This window comes from Hipposideros armiger, unplaced genomic scaffold (genome assembly GCF_001890085.2).
Source record: "Hipposideros armiger isolate ML-2016 unplaced genomic scaffold, ASM189008v1 scaffold_907, whole genome shotgun sequence".
NCBI classification, from domain to species: domain Eukaryota; kingdom Metazoa; phylum Chordata; class Mammalia; order Chiroptera; family Hipposideridae; genus Hipposideros; species Hipposideros armiger.
The window spans coordinates 348383-367498 of NW_017732257.1; the positions used below are offsets into that span (position 1 = coordinate 348383).

The 19116-nt window shown below is 39.2% G+C and overlaps 1 protein-coding gene across 2 annotated transcripts; it reads right to left on the bottom strand.

Moving 5' to 3' along the window:
• Positions 1 to 199: 199 nt before the first annotated feature.
• TPMT (thiopurine S-methyltransferase) lies at positions 200 to 19068 on the bottom strand. 2 transcript variants are annotated; one of them, XM_019630398.1, is made up of 9 exons: positions 18969 to 19068; positions 16109 to 16292; positions 14646 to 14738; positions 9043 to 9175; positions 5719 to 5771; positions 5296 to 5370; positions 2847 to 2932; positions 1333 to 1377; positions 200 to 911 (listed from the first exon to the last, which is right to left on the bottom strand). In XM_019630398.1, exons 2-9 carry the CDS (start codon positions 16246 to 16248, stop codon positions 799 to 801), a joined length of 738 nt encoding a protein of 245 aa, XP_019485943.1. In that variant the 5' UTR covers positions 16249 to 16292; positions 18969 to 19068; the 3' UTR covers positions 200 to 798. The 2 variants fall into 2 exon arrangements, with proteins under 2 accessions (XP_019485943.1, XP_019485942.1); XM_019630397.1 differs by lacking the exons at positions 200 to 911; positions 1333 to 1377 and adding an exon at positions 2077 to 2751.
• Between the last annotated feature and the right edge of the window lie 48 nt (positions 19069 to 19116).

The following is a 19116-nucleotide window of genomic DNA, read 5'->3' on the forward strand; positions in this document are numbered from 1 at the left end:
GATGGTGCCAGCTTGGGCCAGTGAAGCAACATCCTCCACAACTAGACTGAAGAACAAAACGACAGCAACTTGTCTGTTCCCCTTCCCCCAATTCCCCAGTACTGTTCCCATCCCCTCAATTCCCCAATAAAAATATTTAAAAAAAAAAAGAGGGGAAAAAACCTGCCAAATTCAGAAAAAAGGCTTTTTTATTAATTTATTTTTACAGTTTGAGAAAAAAAATTTGTTTCATGTAGCTTGGCTTATTTAATTTTTAAATTTTTTTCTTGATTCTGATACATACAAAATTACACAAGGAAAACAGGTGAGAAGGAGAGCTAAGATTTGAGGGTATAATGAGGGTTTATAGGAAATATTTTATATGATTTCTTGGACCACTTTCTTTTCATTTGAACCCTGTTAAAATGTTACATCTCCTCAATGGTTCTAAATTTCATTTTAAAAATGCCAATTTTTATGTTTATTATATTTCTTTAAGTTATATACATTACATTTCTCTTTTATTTTTTAATTATAGAATACATGCTGACTATAAAAAATTCTTGCAATCTGTAAGTAAAACACATAGGTATAATCTTTCACCCCCAACCATATTCTTTCCAAAGGTAGCTATCTTAACATTTTAGCATGTGATTTTTTTTTCTCAAAAGTTATATGCATTTTTGAGCACAGATCTATGATGTGATTTGTGAAAAATTCTTTTCAAAGGTCATCCATTATATTTTCATGCCTTAGCATAATTTTCAATTGCTCAAAAGCTCAAACACTTGATGTTACTTGCTTTTATTTATGTCTCATTTACTTTTCTGTAAGTAGATATAATTTTTCAACAATGCAGTCAAGTCCCCAATCTTTATATCGTTCTTCAAAAATATCAACCTTCTCAAGACATTGACTATTGCATACTGAACCTGAAAGAAGAAGAAAGGGTAACAAGTTAAAGCTTTATGAAGAATGTAATCAGGGGTTCTTCTAAAAACATATCAAATGATTTTAAAAACTGTGTACTGGAGATTTTTCTTTTTCTTTTTTAATGGAAATGGGAAATACAAAGGCAAATTTTCTGAACTCTAAATTGTTATCACTTATAACTCCTAAAAGCCAAAATAAATATACTGTCTCTAGAATTCAAATGTCTTCAACATAAGCATACCACTTAGCTAAAAAGGTATATTACAGACATCTTTCCCTTTTCTTGGATAAAAGAGTCTTCCATAAAATGGTTTCTGACTTAAATATTGTATACTTCTAGATAGTAATAGTTTGAAAACAACTCAAAACAGTTAACTGTTGCCTTTATTTTAAAAGTTACAGCACACATCCGTAACTTACCAAATAATCTTTTAATTTCAGCATCTGAAACATAAAATGGTGGGCCTAGGTAAAAGAGAAACATGGTGAAGAATGATTTCTATAGACCTAATTCTAAAGAGAAAGAAATTCTCAGGGCCCACTTTTTAGCTTATTTCCAACGACTACGTATACTAATTCTACACACAACTTAATTACCCAAATAGGTGAGGATGTGACAGGTTCTTCTTTTGTACCATCTCCTACCAAAGACTGGCTTACTGAGGGAATGGCATTGTTAGGTGCCCACCTCCAGCTGAGATGAGATGGCTGAGCCAGCTCTGGGACTTGGGAACACTGACATCAGAATGGAGTTCATTAACAAATTCTCTTGGGGTTTCTGTCATCTTCTGGGCTATTGATATTCTACAGCTCCTGCACTCACCCATATTCTATACACCTTCCCATTTTGCTGCGGGCCACTAACTTTAAAGAAAACTTGCTTCTGCCCCTTTCTAAGGTTTTCTTCTTGGGCTCCAGCCCCAGAGAGAGCTTGCTGTGTTTTCTTCCCACAAGCCCTGCCCTAAGCCTCCTGTTCAGGAATGAAATTTAAATCAGATTAATAGAGTTGACGTCTGTCTCCATTAATTTCTATTTCCATGTGATTGTCCCAGACTTAAATATGGGCACTAGGTCTCATCTTTAAATGAGTTTTAAGATGATTTATTCAAATGGAAAAAATATTAACATATGTAAATGTTTATAATGTTTTTATTTATGTCTCATTTACTTTTCTGTAAGTAGATATAATTTTTCAACAATGCAGTCAAGTCCCCAATCTTTATATCGTATAAAACACTGGTACTTTTTAGAAAGCTCAATTAAAAATCAAAAGGAATTTTTACAAATTAAAAGTCTATCTATTTGGTTTTCAAATCTTTCTGAAAGTTCAGACCCAACAAAGGTTAAGCTAATGTTCAAACACATCAAAGTGAGTCCAGAAGAAAACATCACTTTTAAAAATGCAAAACAAAGGCAGTTATAAAAGAATGCAATTGATAAATTATAAAATTTTAGAAATTAAACAATAGCAATAGTTTAGCGATTTTCCTGCATACCTCCTACCTCCCCATATCCACTTCTCACCCTATCCTCCTACGAGGGTGTGTTTGTGTGTATTCATAAGCATCTACTCAATTCATCCTCACCCCATGGATGACACGGATATGCTCTACCCATAGCAGGGCAACCAAATGTTCTTCCTAATTCATGGCTCAAGATTTCTCTTTTATCTTAGGGCCATCCATTTCCCCGTTTTATAGTTTGAGCTATGAAATGAGTAACAAAATGGGAAAGGAATATGAGAAAAACATATTTTGAGTGGGAAGACAAAAAAACTGTTTATAGTTTCCAGGACAAAAATAGACTTATCTTCATGTACCTGTATGAGCAGTACACTTCCTGTGGGATAAATCAGAAGAAAATAATGCTATCCATGTCACAGAATTAAATCAGGAAATGAGGCAAATAGAAAAAGCAAAACAAACTGACTTTACCTGAATGTTTAGTTGGATCATAAGAAAGAACACACAAGAGGTACTGAAATCCTTTTCTCATTAGAGACAGCATTATATCTGCATAACTAAAACAAAGAAACAAAACAAAAAAAAACGCATAAGAAAGTATGTGTTACATCTCTCTACAAAGGCAAAGCCTGGAGGGGATGACAGGCAGGGAGGGAAAGCAGCACTTACTTTCACATTACTGCGTTTAATTCTCCTAACAACCCTGTGAAGCCGATTCTCATTCTAAATGTTCAGAAAATTATGTCACCTAAGCTGGAAAATACTGAAGATGAGAGGCAAAATGAGGCCTGCTTCCAGAGCCTCTGAGACCAGAAGACTTCACAAAATGATGAGCAGAGGCTCCTTCTAGCCTTATGTACTCAGAGGCCTGTCCACTTTGAACACATACCTCCCCAAGGGCCACCGCATTCCCCGTGCTCCGGGGCAGTGGTTCCCAGACCAGGCTGGTATGAAAGTCACCTGGGCACTTGCTGAAAGAAAAACTGCTTGAGCTCCATCCCCATAGGCTGATTCAGTAAGTCTGCTGTGCTGCCTGGAATGTTGCAGGTGACTGGGACCTCTCCAGGGACATATGTAAGAGGTACAAGTACAATCTCTTGCCTCTATTTTAGCTGGGGAGAGACAAGACTAACAAGAAAAAATTCCAGGTACTGCAAAAACCAAGTATGCAATGCCTATGCAAGTGTGGCATAAACCATGAGGTAGCAGGTGCCTTGGGGAGCAGGTGACACCACTTCCCAGCCACGTCTGATTGGTTCAGAGTGGGAACATGAGCCTAACGGGTCCATCAGTAGGCTGACAAGGAGCCAGGACTGGGCTCAGTACAGAATGATGAGTTACACCAAATGTCACCTGGTAATATTGGGTTGTCAGAAAAGTCATGACGTATTTTGTCTATGTTTTTCAAAGGTCATTTATTTACATAAAGAACAAAGATCAATCAATGATATATTGCCCATTTTGTTTGATAACCTTTTGCCATCTGAGTTTCATTAATTCCTTGTTCATAGAAGGATCTGTCTTTATTTGCGAAAAACTGAACAAGGTGCTGATTTATAGCCTCATCTGAATTGAACATTATACCACGCAACGAGTTTGGAAGAGAGCGAAACAAGTGGAAGTCTGACAGCGCAAGGTCAGGTGAGTATGGTGGGGTGTGACAACACATCCCATCCAAGCTCCAATAATTTTTGATGGGTGATCAAACTTGTGTGTGGTCTCATGTTCTCACGATGGATACAACTCCTTTACAATTAACAAGCTCTGGATGTTTCTGGATGATAGATTCATTCAAACTGTCCAATTGCTGACAGTACACATTCGAATTGATTGTTTGGTTCCTTGGTAGGAGCTTGAAAAACATGACACCTTTAAAATCCCACCACACTGAGAGCATAACCTTCCTCTGATGAATGTTGCTTTTGATGCCGTTTGGGGCAAATCATCACGTTGGGACCAAGACCACTTGCGCACCACACTGTTGTAAACAATCCACTTCTCATCACCAGTTATTGGTCGCTTGAAAAAAGGATTGTTTTCCTCACAATTAATGAGATATTGCAGATGTTTATACATGCCATCAAATGAACTTCTTTGAGTTCATGCGGAACCCAAATATTGAGCTTGCTTACATATCCCAGCTTCTTCAGGTGGTCATGAACACTTGAATGATGGATGTTCAATGTTTCTGCAATCTCTTGTGTTGTGTAACATGGGTTTGACTCGATCAGTGCCTTTATTTTGTTGTCATCAACCTCGGTGGGCCTGACATTCTTGTACATAATTGTCACTGTAAACTTTATGCAACTTTTCACAAGCTTGACGTGTGTTCTTCCCTTTATGGAAGTAAAACAGTAAAATATGGCAAAAATACACAGTTTGGTCTTCCATCTTCAACTTGTTGTAAAATCTCCAAAACTCAACCAAATCGCTCAGTTTTTTTTTTTTAGAATGAAGCTAGAACTGTCAGCTGTCAAATGACATAGCAGTAACATAGATGCAAATGACTCTAGTACTTCCAAAAATGAACTAGTGCCATCTGTTGTAAACATGCATCATGACTTTCCCGAAAACCCAATATTAGTGGAGGTAGTGATGACAGCATTAGTAGAAATATTACAATTTTGCAGAGGAGTAACTGAGACTTAGAGAAGATGAGTGCTTTGATCAAGGTAACACAGCTTGGAAGTGAAAGAAGTCACACGCCTTGTACCCAGATCCCTATAGGCCAAATCCTATACTTTTTAGACAAAAATGGTATTGGATTTACATCTTCTAATTCCAATATAATAAGCTACCTCAATTCCATAAAAGTATAGCTAATTTTCTGGAATACAGAAAAAGTACGGCATACTAAGTTAAGAAGGCTAAAAAAAAAAAAAAGAAAGGACAACATAATTAAAGAAACCAAATTACTAACCGTTGACGATCACATGGGTTAATAGCAACTAATGCTCCTCTATCCCAAATCCTGTCAAATTTTCCAATATTTGCTCTATCAGGAAGAAAAAGAAAAAATTACATTTTATGTAAGAAAAATCAAGTCTTTAACAAGACAAACAGTATTCCCCACGGTGCATGCTGTTCTTCACCAGGTGTTACAGGTCCAGGTGGTGACACCATCTTGCTCTCCCTTTTCCTTACCTGACTAGGGCTACTGGTCTCCCTAATTTTTCATCAGACACATAGGCTGCAGTAAAAATAACTGCAGAACAGGCTCAAATCAGTCCTTTGTGGGTGTTCATGCAAGTCGATGGGGGTAGTGAAACACCCTGTCCCCATCCCCAGCAGGGCCAGCAAGCACTCAAGTTGTTCAAAGTGCAGAGGCAGTATTCAGTCCTACCTGGGAAGATCAAAAAGGTTGCAACAGTACAATGAAATGTTCCCCGAAGAACTCTGTAATGAAAAAGTCAAGAAAAAATATTCTACTTAGTCAGGAGATACCTGAGTAGTCATGGAAAGAAAAGAGGGGAAAAGCAAAGGTGATGGAGAGAGAATGCATAATTAAACATAAAGGATATAATTTACTGCAAATAATTTAACTGAAAATAAAATGTTACTGAAAATAATTTTTTAACGACACTTTTTTTTTAAACCTGTTTTTTTGGATCAACTCAAAGGGGAAAATCACAGAGAGGTTAAGCTTAGGGATCAGTTAGTTAGCTATTATTCATTTCAGAGCCTGCTGAATTTTAGCAATGTTTATTTTTGCGGAGTCCTGATTTTGACTCTGCTAAAGGTAAGTATACAGGTCAATCAATTACCAGGTAGGCTGAGAGACAAAGGTCAGATATTTTAAGTTATTCATGAAAAGTGCAGCTGGGCTGACTTCCCTTTTTCTCTCTTTCATTCATTTGGCTAATGAGCGTTTAGTTCCTGAGCAGCTCATGGAAGACTGTCCTGATTCCAGATACTGGATGTGCATTTGACACAGTCTCTGAGTACAATGGGGACAACCTGGTGGAGCAGAGAGGCACGGGTACAGAGAAGCAGAACACTGTGGAATGGCCTGTACTATTCTGGTTGTGTGCCCAGGAACTATGGGAATACAGAGGACAGAGCAGGGAACTGCCTGGGAGCTCCAGGAAAGGCCAAACAAGAGGCGGCCTCTGAAAGGGGACTGATGCATCTGCTAAACGACAGGGGGTGGGCTGGGAGTGAAGTCCAGAGGGAATAACTTGACATGGACTCTGTCATGTCCAGGGGATGTGAGAAGTCTGGGGGATGGAAGTGGGATCTGGGGGGCGGGGGGGTGAGGGGGGAAGGACAATGGTAGCAAACGTGAGTCAGGAAGTGAAACTCTTGGATTTTATTCTGAAATGAGAGGTTCAAAAATAGAGGAGGGAGGGTCTTTGAAGATCAGTCTGGAATCACCTTGGTGGCTGCCCAGAGAGGGCTACGCCTGAAGGCAGTGAGAACAGCCAGTAAACCTTAACGTTGGCTGCAGATTGGAATCACTGGGAAGCTTTAAATAGTACTGATGCCACTGCCACCCCTAGAGATTCTGATGTAACTGGGCTGAGGTGAGACCTTAGACTGGGAATTTAACAGGATCCCCAGGTGATTTCAGATGTGCCACTAGGGCTCAGGACCATTGCTCCAAGGAGTCTGGAAGCAAGATTAGCCTCTTTGGGCTGAGCAGTGTGCAATTCTTAGATGACTGAGAACAGAGTGGGAGGAAGCTATAAAATAAAGTACTATCAAGCCTCCTAGTGACCTGAGCAATTGATTTTAACATTTAGAAAAGAGAGTACTTTGCGAGAGACTGAATGACCAGACCATGTACGACAACAGAACACAGACTCATAACCTCTGCAGCAACCAGCCTGGGAAGCCAAGCCACAGCCTCTGTGATCAATGACTGCTGGCCTCCCTAATTTTTATCAAACCCCTCCTACTCGAGACCAACCCCAGAAAGACAAATACACTCCCCAAAGCCATCACATAGGATGCTCCCCTCTAATCAGCCCCACTCCAACTTCCTCAGCCCAAGAGCCGGATCAGAGCATACCTGAAACCTTTGTGTTTTTCACTATAAAGCTCTCCCAGTCCCCAGCCTGCCTCTGAGCCTGTCAACCACAAGTGGCAGACCCTGTCTGAATATATAGCCTCTGCTTGTTGTCATTTGGGTAGTCTTTATTTCTACACGATTACCCCAAGCTTGTGAAGCAGTTCCCCCGGGTTATTCTGGCCACAGGATGACAACTCTCAGGTCTATCATTTCCAGCCCAAATGCTGCCCTGTGCTTTGGAGACATAAAGCCATTTGCCAGCTATGCCTTTGCCATTCCACAGGTCTCCTAAACTCATCATCTCCAGAACAAAACTCATTACAGTAAGTCCCTGACTTACGAACATTCGAGTTGCAAACTTGCACAGATACAAACAGACCTCGCATTACGAACATTCGTAGATGCGAACAAATCGAGGAAGTAGCTCACGTGTCTGCCGGACATTGTCACAGTTGTGCTGCTGTGTGCTTACTGTACAGTGCTCAATCAGAGCCCAGGGTGTCCGGAAGCAAGAGGAAAAGCAGTGGTGATGTGGAGGGGACTGCTAGGAAGTTCAAAGCAATAACCATGGAAACAAAAGTGAAAATGATAGAGATTGGACTGCGGCAAAAAGATGGTAGACGTCGCTCATTCTTATAACATGAATCGTTCAACCATTGGCTTTACGTTGTATATTTGTGTCAAAGGTGTGTAAGGCTCACTTTGTTGGACTTACCAACGAATCTGATTTACGGAACTCGTTCCTAAGTCGGGGACTTACTGTATCTCTGCTCTTCAACTTGCTTCTCTTTCATTCTCTGCCATCCAGTCGGTCATCTGAGCTGGAAATGTGAACTTATTACCCCCTAGATTCCTCAGTGAATCACTAAATCCTCTCAGCTTGACATCCTAAACGTTGCTTTAATCTGCCCATTCCTCTAAGCACCCCTATCACTCTCCTAGTTCAGGCCTTCAAGATCTCTTTCCTGGACCACTGCTCACAGCCTCCTATCTGGTCTCTCTGCCAGGAGGTTCCTTCTCCGTCAAATCTGTTTCCCTTCGGGCTAACAAGGGTCACTTGTCTCAAAAGAAAATGTGGCCATATCATGTTCCCACTTAAAACCTTGCTGTGCAGGCTGAAGGACCAGCCTCACGGGGCATCTGAGAACACGGACCTGACGCACTGCCTGTGGCAGCCCTCTCAGTCACCATGCTCAGGACGCTCCCCCAGACTGGGTTAGGTCACTTTCTTCTCTATTCCCTTAATACCGTCATTACACTTAGCTCTGTGTATGACAAACACCTTCCTCCGCATTTTTCTTTTCTCTCCTAAGCTAAGGGAACTTTAGGGCAGGGACTATGTTTTTTTCTCTTCAATGTCTCATGCAGGGTGTGGTACAGGACAGGTTTTCAGAAATACCTATTTATAAATTTAAAACAATCACATAAACCCAAACTAAAAGCATGAGTACAGACAGGTTTTCACCTCGGCTTTTATATATATTTTTCCACATCTAACTATCATCTATCTTTTTAAATCCTAGCTTCTTACACTATATAAATATAATGCCTACGTGAAATCTTATACACACTAGTATAATATCCTCACTCGTGCTGAAGGAAACCTTTTTAGTGGGTGGGGTATGGAAATAATTACTTACGAAAAGCAAAACAAACCTTGAATACTTTGGCTCCAGGGATTTCCACGATTGGTTCTTCTGAGTAAGAAAGATTCTGCTCTGTAAAAAATTCCTGGATCCCAAGTTCACTGATTTCCACACCAACTACACAGTGTCCTCGGTCTGCGAACCTGTGTAAAACCATATATTTACACTTAAATTTTTATTTCAAATACAGTACTAAAGATATGGATGCCTCAATAAGCACATAATTTCCTTAATTTTAACGGGTTTATATGAATTCAGGTTCATAGGGTTTCATAGAACATGGAAGTCCATAGAAAGTGAATCTATGTACAGTAAAACCTTGGTTTATGAGCATAATTTGTTCTGGAAACATGCTTGCAATCCAAAGCACTTGCATATCAAAGCGAATTTACCCATAAGAAATAATGGAAACTCAGATGATTCATTCCACAACCCAAAAATATTCATATAAAAATGTTTACAATACTGTAATATAACACGAAATAATAAAGTAATACAAAATATAAAGAAAAACAAGTTCACCTGCACTTACTTTGAAAGCCTTCGTGGCTGGTATGAGGGAGACAAGAGAGAGGAAGGTTATGGTGTAGGACGACTCTCACTATCACTAACGCAATCACTGCTATCTATTGGCTCAATGGAACCTTTTTCTTTTCGTGCAACTGTAACAAGGAACCTATCCAATTACACTTGCTTTTGCCTCCTTTTGAGGATTTTGTGGAAATGTGACATTGCATTGTCATTAAACAGATTCATCACTTGCACTGCTACAGCCTTATTCAGATGGTGCTTTTCTACAACATTTTGCACTGTTTCCCACATTTTACACATCTCCCTGATCTCATTTGAAGTGAGGGATTCCTCTGCCGTTTTCTCCTCCTCCTCTGCAGACGAGATCTCCTCCATAGCCTCTTGCTGTTGCTCGCGGTGCAGATCCATCAGTTTGTCGATAGTCCGCTCCTGGCCATGTTCCTCCACCAGCTCTTGAATGTCGTCCTCATTCACCTCCAGCCCCATGGTCTTCCCCAAGGACACAATTTCATCGACAACTGGCAGCTCCTGTCCTTGAGCAAGCCCCTCTAAATCATATCCAAGAATGCAATCAGGCCACAGTTTCCTCCAAGCAGAATTGAGGGTTCTCTTGGTGACCCCATTCCAGGCTTTATCGATGGTCTTGAGGCAGTTCACAAAGTGGAAATGATTTTTCCAAAACTCTCGGAGGGTAAGGTTTGTTCCTTTGGTCACCTCGAAGCATCGCTGAAATAGTGCTTTGGTGTAAAGCTTTTTAAAGTTCGAAATGACCTGCTGATCCATGGGCTGGAGGATTGCAGTGGTGTTGGGAGGAAGGAACTTGACCTTAATGAACTTGAATTCCTCCAGTTAAGTCGTCCTCAAAGCATGAAGGATGAGCAGGAGCATTATCCATAACCAGCAAGGCTTTGAGTGGCAGATTCTTTTCTAAAAGGTCTTTCTTCACTGCAGGACCGAAGACCTCGTTGATCCACTCAATGAACAAGATACGAGTGACCCAAGCCTTGCTGTTGGACCTCCACATAACGTTTAACTGGCTCTTCTGCACATTGCATTTCTTGAAGGCTCATGGATTCTCAGATACACGAGCAGGGGCTTGACTTTAAAATCCCCGCTTGTATTAGCACAAAACGAGAGGATGAGACCATCATTTATGGGCTTGTGATGGGGCATTGCATTGTCTTCTGTCACGTAGGTCCTCTTTGGCACCTTTTTCCAAAAAAGCCCCGTCTCATCGTGGTTAAAAACTTGCTTCTGCAGGTAACACTGAGAAACCATAAGCTTCTGACACTCAGTAGCGAACACCTCAGCTGCCTTAGCGTCCCAACTTGCAGCCTCTCCATGCCTCACAACACTATGGATGCCACTTCTCTTCTTAAAGTTATCAAACCATCCCCTGCTTGCCTTGAAGCCTCCTTCATTTTCTGTTGACGTACCTGGCAGCTTACTTATAAGGTCGGTGTACAAGGTCTTTGCCTTCTCACAGATAAGGTTCTCAGTCACAGTATCACCTTCTAGTTGCTTCTCGTTTATCCAAATCAGAAGCAACTTTTCTACATCTTCCAGAACACATGGCCATTGCTTTGTTATTCTCGTGACTCCTTTTGCTGCATCTAGCTCCCTTATTTCTTCTTTCTTCTTTAATATTGTGCAAATGGTCAATGTAGACTTCTTAGAAAATCTTTCAATTTCAGCCACTCGCATACCCCATTCATACTTCTCAATGATTTCCTTCTTAACTTCCACTGTAATCATCTCCTTCTTCTTATCACCTTTCTTTTCAAACCTTTCTGCATGGGGGCATTGTATACACTCACATGGATGTTGACTACAGTATTAATAAACTCTTGCCATATACTGTATTTAATGTAATTAGCAATAAGGCAGCAGAGGAAAGGGTCTATATCTGCAGGCAGCCTGACCTAGAATGAAACAAAGCATTCCTAGGCTTACTCTTACTTGGAAAATAAAAAAAACTGTCCATAGGTTCTTTGAAGTGACAAAAAATATACTAGTGCCAGTTGTGGGCACCTTCCAATGTTCTGAAAAATCACTGATTTCTGCCAAACACCATGGCCTGAGACCAAGCATCCAAGCATGGGAGACGATCACCCACAATCTGACAGCGAGAGAGAGAGAACCATTGGCTCAGTTGTGATCATGTGACATTCAGCATCACATACTACTCATATTGCAAGATGTCGCTCGTTTATCAAGTTAAAATTTATTAGAAATGTTTGTTCGTCTTCAGGAACACTCGCAGAACAAGTTATTCACAATCCAAGGTTTTACTGTATTCTCAAAGCTAATGTTATATAGAATTCTGAAAAACTGATTTATATGACCTTAGGAAAAAAATGGAAAAACTTGGAAAATAAGACCTCAAAAATGTTGATTTACTACAAATGAATTTGGTTAAAAGAGTTGCTAATTTGAAAACAGCCTATGGACTAGAAATGCTTTGCAATTTCTCTAAATAAGCTCTATCTAGCTCTGTCCATTAAAACTTTCAGTGATGATGGAAGTGCCTATACCTGTGCTGTCCAATCCAGCAGCTACTAGCCACATTGGCTATTGAACACTTGAGATGTACAATAGAGCTATATGTGATTTGATTTAAATTTAAACAGCCACATGTGGCTAGAAGCTACTATACTGGAGCACACAGCACTACACCACTAGCATCCATTACTATAATAATCTTATAATTTCCACCAATTTACAATACACAGTCTCCAGAAATATATTTAATTACCATATGCAAATAACTAGTATTTTACTGGTCAGCATTGTAATTTCAGAATTCACAGACTTATGATCTTGGCCTCCAGAGAAAACAGTGCTACTGGCACAAATGCCTAGGCATAGTATTGATTTTATTAAATAAACACATATAGTCAGTTCTGTTGTAATGCAACATAGGCCTACCTAAAAATTGCAGCACTCTGCAAAAGCATGTGACAAAAATCCCAAGGCTCATGGAAAAGATGAGGGTTGAAGCACAACATTAAAATCTTTTCCACAATGGGGTACTATTCGGCCATAAAAAAGAATGAATTGTTGCCATTTTGTGACAACATGGATGAACCCTGAGGACATTATGCTAACTGAAACAAGTCTCATAGATACAAAGAACAGAATGATAGTTGCCAGAGGCTGGGGTTGGGCACAATGGGTGAAGGGGGTGAAAAAGTACAAACTTCCAGTTACAAAGTAAGTCATGGGGATGTAATATACAGCATGGAGACTGTAGTTAATAATACTGTGTTACATATTTGAAAATTGCTAAGAGAGTAGATCATAAAAGCTCTCATCAAGAAAAAAAAATTTTGTGCTTGCTTCAGCAGCACATATACTAAAATTGGAATGATAGAGAGAAGATTAGCATGGTCCCTGTGCAAGGATGACACGCAAATTCGTGAAGCATTCCATATTCTTTAAAAAAAAAAGAAAGAAAAAAAAATTTTTTTTTGATACTAAGTATTTTGAGAGATGTTAACTATTGGGTTGTCAGAAAAGTCATAACACATTTTTGCAATGAAAAACAGAAAAAATACGTCATGACTTCTCAAACCACCCAATAGATTGTGTTCATTTTGCAATATATAAGAATATCTAACTATGTTGTACACCTGAAACTAATATAATGTTGTATGTCAATTTTACCTTAATTTAAAAATGTTTAAAAAAAAACAACTGTTACACATTTGCCATACTGTGAATCAGGATTTTCTCAATAATATACAATTAAACAAAACTTAGAAATAAATTGGATAAGTACTGCATAAAGAAAAAAAACTTCATCAGTGCCACATTAAAAAGAAAGACAGAAACCTAATAGAAATGATGGCACAGTTTTACTCACATTAAATGGTTATAAAATATACAACAACCTGGCATTTTACCTTGAGAATGACCTGACATTTACTTGTAGAACTGGGCGTTGGAAGGGCTGCAGCTTTCGAGTTATTGTGAATGATGGACAGAGGATTATTGGGAATCAAATGGGGAGTCCTGACTCTAGCTGTGGATTAGAGTGACTCATAGCACACAGGGTGAACTATCTGGGAAAGGCTTGAGGTGTGTGCATATGTGCGTTCTCTCTATTCATACACAACTTAGTTCCACTGGGCATAGTCACCTTCTTTTACCTCGTGTTTCTTGCAGACTAAGCAAATGTGAAATTTATGTCATGCTCAAGTTATTTCTTAATGTATCAATGGAGTTAGAATGAAATTTGCATTTTTCAAACAAGTAGAGCAGAACTAACTGTACTTACTGCCCACACAAGATGACCCACTTTCAGTGTGGTCAGAGCATGAACTGTTTATATAGTTCTAAAATAAACATATTAATAATGTGTCTTTCATATTTCCTAGGAAGTGTATGCACACAGAGAATATTATTCTCCATACATTTTTGAAGTTACAAAATATAAACAAAAAATTAGCTAAACCAGCTGTATAGATTTTCATTTCCATTTAACATATGGAAAAATCAAGCACAGCCTACTATAGATTGGTATAGGCTGGATTATAGTAGAATATATTGCCCTTAAAAAAGATTACCTAACAAACTGTCTTAAACATTTTATTTTAATGGTTTTGGGCATAAGCTCATAGTTTATTCACATCTGATATACATAGAGACCTCAATATACATATTAGCTACATAAATTAAAAGTCCTCTAACATAATAACTTACATGCAATTACAATAATTTAGTTCTGCTATTTTTATTACAATTGGCTTCAGGCCCAAATATTTAACAATCACATTTAATTGGCTGTTTCATTATACCATTTTCTAATCTTGTCTCAAAACCTATGCTAGAGTTAGATTATTAACACTTAGGACACGGCAATAAAACAATCTGTTTATAAAGTTAATGTTTTTCTTGCAGGTAGTTTCCACAGTAATTTTCTTCTGGTTGAGTTGTTAGGGTAAAGTCTAATAATACAGTTGAAATGTTCTCACTTTCATGACCACACTAGACTCTTAAGCCATAGGAGCTAATTCACAAATGCTCTCAGCTATCAGTATTTATCATCAAGAAAGTGTGTTAATGCTTATCTGCTCATACCATTTCATCTCAACTGCTTTTCCACAAAGAGGAAAAAATACCCTCAATCCACTCTTGTCTTTAAGGAAAGTATCCAAATGCTTCTTTAATAGCCTGGGGAGAAAAAAAAATTTTTTTTTGTTTTAATTAGCCCAATGTACAGAAGAAAGGACTACAATTGTATGACGCTAAGTACTTTTCATGCATTATCTCCTTTACTATTCCCAACAAGTTTACAAAGTAGATGGGTAACATTTATTATCATAATCTCCAATTTACATAGAAACAGGAAGGATAAATAACTTGCTCAGTCACATAGCTAGTGAATAGTTAATCTCGCTTACATCTGGGGCTTTCCTGATTAGTAATTTAAAATAAAAAATATTTTTCCTTGGTATGTTTTGAAAAATTTGTATTAATCTCCCAAATGTATGAAGGAGGGAGGGAGGGAGAGAGGGAGAGGGGGAGAGAGAGAGAGAGAGAAGTGGATGTGGGGGAGGCTCTGGGCGCACTGGGTTTTTCAACATTCAGTTTATGGTAAACTCTCTAAATGTGTACTCCGAAGTAGCTCTGAAAAGTTGGAGTTATTCTTGTAGTTAATTCCTCTGTAAAGATGTGGCTCTTCTAATTCAGTTTTTTTTTTTTTTTTTTTTAGCTGAGCCATCCTGCTACCTGTTGGCAGCTCAGTGGCTGCTCAGCTCGGGCTGGACTCGAACCGCTGTTGCTCAGAGCTCAAACTCTTGAGCGAGCTCTTAACCAACTGAGCCACTCGGCCAACCCCAAGATGTGGCTCTTCTAGAGCCATCCACATGACAGAGATAACCCACACAATGGATCTGGGAGGAAGCTCCATCTACCGCTTGGTGTGCAAATGCAATAGTATTAATAGTGTCCCCAGAGAAGGCAGGCGTGGCTGCCTGGAACAAGAAACGTCTGACAAGACCACTTTACTCAGCACTGCCGCGTGATTTCTTGCCGCTGTTTGAAGCCTACTACTACTACTACTACTATGTGGTTCAACATCCTAGCTCACTTACTAATTTCTCTCAACTACTCTTCTACCAGATAGAGAATACTTGAACGTTTGAATACATGCTACTGGAAAGGAAAAGTCAGAACACTACTACTTTTCAGCATAAAGAAATATAAGTATTAATGTTGCTTGAGCATCTGTTGTTATGTACAAATATACATGTCCAATACATAGATGCTATAGGGGGCTTTTTAAAAAGCCATATTTCATAAATCTAAGATGCCTTCAATTGTAAGTCACACCGTTATTTACACTCCATGGGAAGAGATAACATTGCAATTCACCTAAGACATGTAACAGATGCACTGTGCTTTCAGAGATGCTAAAATGTGAAAAACTAAAAATGTACATCTTAAAATCAGTCAAATAATGTGTACCTATATTATTATTTCTATTTCCAAAGTCAGTTTCTGATAGAGCATTTTTCTGTTATATACCAAACATTTCTTACTGGTGTCCTTGTTCTTTATGAAATCCAATTTTGTGGTCCACCCACTTTTCTTGCCATTCTTCCAGAGTTAGGACCCGGTTCTTCTGTACCTCAGTATCGGGGTACTCTTTACTATCAAGTAAAGTTCCTGTATTATCCATAGTTTCGTGGACACTTTTGTCTCATAAGCAGATGTCTCCAATGCCTAAATGAAAAATATTTGCAATGTTGACATTTGAGGGCACTGCAATTCCATTGGGGAATGAAATAAAAACCATTATCCTCAGCAGTATGGTTGTTTGGTTGTTTTAGACATTTTATTTATCCTTGAAATTTCATGTAGGTTTATTTCTTTAGCACCAACTATTTGATATTCATTTAATTTCAAAAAAATTTATCTGTCCTACTGACATTTTTAAAAATTAGCTTCAGGTGTACAAAACAATGTAATAGATACTTACACCCCTCACAAAGTGATAACCTCCTCCCCAAATCTACTATCCCTCACAAAGTGATAGCAGTATGGCTTTTAAAAAATATTTCAACATCCAAGGAAAAGCCATACAAAAAATTACTTGTCAGTCTGATGGTTGAGGCATACTTCATATTACACATTAGGAAAGATCTTTAAATAAACTGAATTATATCTTAACACTAGAGTAAAAGGGTTTAAGTTTGAAAAAAGGAAAAAACTAAATAGGCATTCAATACTTTATAACTTTTGCAAGCTTAGAATTTTTTCTAGCATCACAGTTACTCTTTAATTTTAAAAATTTCTTTTAATGTTTAATTTTTTATTAATGTTATAATTCACACAACTTAAGAGTTTAAAGTTATGAAAATAACACTCTCTACTGCCAATAAAAGAGGCAACCATCTTTAATTCTTTTTAGCTGAGTCTTAAAATCTAACTCTCTATCTCAAAATAACAAGTTTATTTTGTATCTTCTTGATTTTTCATTTCTAGGTAGCTTCTAGTGAAGATAAGCAGTTGATTGTCCTTCCACTTCCCAAAACACACTCACACACACACACACACACACACACACACACACACACACACACCCCTTCTCATTTTCCCCATCCTTTCAATAGAGACATAGCAAAAGTTTTTTTTTTTAAGATTTTATTGGGGAATTAGGGGGAGGGAACAGCATTGGGGAATCGGGAAAAGGGAACAGACAAGTTGCTGTCCTTTTGTTCTTCAGTCTAGTTGTGGAGGATGTCGCTTCACTGGCTCATGTTGGTATAATCATTGCACTCTGCCAAGGTGAGGCAGATTGGTCGCCGGCCACTGGATGGCCACTTACCGTGGCTCTTGGCATCTCACGCCGGCTGTCAGCCACTCAAGGTAGCTTTACAGCAGCCCACTGCAGCCACTGCAGCCCACGCCGTCGCCGGGGACTCACGGCACCCCAGCTCCAGGTCGAGCTGTTGTTCACCATCTCATCTTAGCTGTAGAGGGCACAGCGTCACTGGCCCTCATACGTGGGATGGGAACCAGGGCCCTGCTGCTTAGAGCTGGTGTCTCAAGCCCTTAACCAACGTGCCACTCAGCTGGCCCGCAAATTTTTTATTAAAATGTGGAGTACACACATTGTGACTCAGTAAATACTATTCACAGCTAAGGCACGCAGAATTCTATGATTATTTTTCCTTTGCCATATAACTTTTTTATTCTGTAGTTAATTACTGTCTTGCTTTTTCATTTATAAAATTTGGATTATATGAGCATGCTATTATTTGAGTCCAATTTAATGATTTATTCATGAGAACAGCAAACATTGCATAAAAGCAGATGTTTCAGGGAAATTTCCCTTTTTTGCAAAATTTGGCTTCAGTGTGCTTAAGAAGGCACATCCCTTGGAATTGAGAATATAAATTCACTTCTCAGCAAACATGTCCTAACAAATGACTTTCGTAAAGCCCTGATAATGTCAGGAGGAGACTCAGTTTTCTGAGAGGTCAAGGGGGAAGTATCTGATTATATTGGATACAGAAAAGCAAAAGAGAGTTGCTGTTTTCCCATCTCCATTTTGAGCCAGAAATTTTGTAACCTAAGCTTGAGCCTTCATAAAACAGTTCTCTACTTAAAACAAAGGGGAAGCATAATTTTATCATAGCGGCAGGGCAACCTGGAATTGTACAACTCTATCCCTCTCACACAAACCTGAAATATAACTTAACACTGTGAATATAATTTAATAATTTCTTAGAGGTTCTAATAGCTTTTTAACTTGTTCATGACATTTTCTGGAGAAATAAAAAATTTATTTCTATAACAAGATAGAAGTGCAAATTATAAGAATCAGGAAAGGCAAGTTTCACTATCATTTCTACCTGTATACGGAAATAAAGATATGCTAGTTTGGTCGCTCAAGTCCTGGGTGGGTGGACTCCCAAGTTTAGTTTCCTTCCTTATCTTTACAAAAAAACCCAGCATGTTTCTGCTTTAGATTTATTTTTAAACTTTGTTAGATTGAAGAATAACTTCCGTACAGTGCATCGATTTAAGAGTATGGCTCAGTGAATTTTTACATACGCATACACCTGTGTAACCACCATGGGGTAACATACGAAATATTTACAGCACCCCAGTTTCCTCCCCTGCAGCCCCAGTGCATCACTCACTATTCTGACAAGTACTTCTCTTTTCTTAAAAAATCACTAATACACAATACTTTAGTTTCACTTTAAATCATGGAACAGCGAGGTCGTTATTCCCAATTCCCATTCCGCTCCCTGAACCCCAATTTAGGGAGCGTATTGCTGGGCCATCCATGCTTTTTAGGTTGCCTCATTCTGTAATCCTATCACACGCTCACCTAGCAAAACCGTTCCATTTCTCAACCTCACCCTCTCTGCACCCGGGTGAGCCTACCTTGCGCGCCGCCGGGGTCCTACAGCTGACTCTGCGCCGCGGCGGGCCGGGACTTAGGGGACCGTGCACCCGCACACCCGCGCCAGCTCCCCGCGCCCCGCCTCAGTCCCGCCCCCTGGTCTGCCCCCTCACCAGCGTCCAAACCCCT